General features: G+C 50.8%; 1 protein-coding gene across 3 annotated transcripts in view; it reads left to right on the top strand.

Annotated features, from left to right (window-relative positions):
- The window catches only part of LOC112140121 (polypeptide N-acetylgalactosaminyltransferase 10), a 95,580-nt gene that overhangs the window by 49,849 nt on the left and 44,396 nt on the right, over window positions 1–1,335 (top strand). For all 3 annotated transcript variants that reach the window (XM_036215365.1, XM_024263023.2, XM_024263038.2), the window contains exon 4: window positions 12–178. In XM_036215365.1, the coding sequence (XP_036071258.1) occupies window positions 12–178 (167 nt within the window). The remainder of the gene's footprint in view (window positions 1–11; window positions 179–1,335) is intronic.

The following is a 1,335-nucleotide window of genomic DNA, read 5'->3' as shown; positions in this document are numbered from 1 at the left end:
CTGTCTTGCAGCTGTAGGCAGAAGCTGTACTCGGAGAAGCTCCCCAACACCAGCATCATCATCCCGTTCCATAACGAAGGCTGGTCGTCGCTGCTGCGGACGGTCCACAGCGTGCTGAACCGCTCGCCGGCGCCGCTCATCGCAGAGATCATCCTGGTGGACGACTTCAGCGACAAAGGTGAGACGCTGCTGCAGGAGTCCGGACCGCCGCACGGATGATGAGCTGCTCTGAGAGGAAAGCCGCCGCCGCTTCCTGCTGAAGCCCAAACGTTTCTAGACTCATCTTCACATTCAGTCGTGGAGAGAAACACGCAGAACGGCGTCTGAATCACTGTTTCTGATTCATGGCAGCCAGAGCAGACGCTGCAGCTTCTCTGTCTGTGGACGCGTCAGCTGTTAGTGGGACAACAATCATCGTACGATCGTATGATGACTGGAAACAGGAACATCAGCTGCTTCTTCTGAGTCACAAACGTATCTGCAAACATTTCAGCCGACCTCTGCTGGTGTTTCCACTCCTCAAATGTTCCTGTTCCTCCAGGTGAGCGGCCGTAGAGAACAGGGACAGGTGGAGGTCGTGAGACCAGGTTAGACACATTTAGTTAGACATTTAAACTGAAGTGGGAGGATAGACCTCTACAGATGGAACGTTTCAAGGGAGTCCTTCATTTCCAGAAACACATGAAGAGTAGAAACCAAACAAAGCAGTAAAAACACAAACACTCCATCCCTACACAACACGACAGAAAGTTTAAAGAAACACATTTGCAGAAATCAAGTGACGGCCGAGTTAAACCAGGGAGGAGGCACGAATAAACCACTCCAAGAACTGGTAAACGGCTTCATTGAACTTCTTCACGTTGACACACGACTCGGTTTCATCGACAGCATCTCGCCATGCTTCGTTTTAATCAGTCAGATTCCTTTGCTGCTCTGCATTAGTTCTAGGTCAGCTGCTAGACCCCGCCCCTTCCTGGGAGTTGCCTTCCACGTGGCGCCAAACCCCAGCGCCCGAGAGACCCGTCCTGCCCGGACGAGCCGGGTAGGACGGGTCTAGACCTCTGGAGGGGAGAACGATGAGCCGATTTCTGTTCCAGTTACTCAATACGATTACACACAATCCATTAGTGATTGGTGGATCACTACGGCGTTTTAACGTGACGTTCGCCGTATTCGTGGTATGAGTGAAAAGTGTGTTAGAGTTTAAGTTTAAAACGTCTCCAGTCCAGTTTCTACTGTGAATCTTTCTACCTGCAGCCGCTGCATCCCATAATAAGTCTGCAGTGACCTGCTGTCATGGAGACTTGAATCAAGAAGAACTTTATATCTGAAGGA

The sequence above is a fragment of the Oryzias melastigma genome, linkage group LG14 (assembly GCF_002922805.2).
Source record: "Oryzias melastigma strain HK-1 linkage group LG14, ASM292280v2, whole genome shotgun sequence".
In the NCBI taxonomy this organism is placed as follows: Eukaryota; Metazoa; Chordata; class Actinopteri; order Beloniformes; family Adrianichthyidae; genus Oryzias; species Oryzias melastigma.
This window is presented reverse-complemented; position numbering and strand designations above follow the sequence as displayed.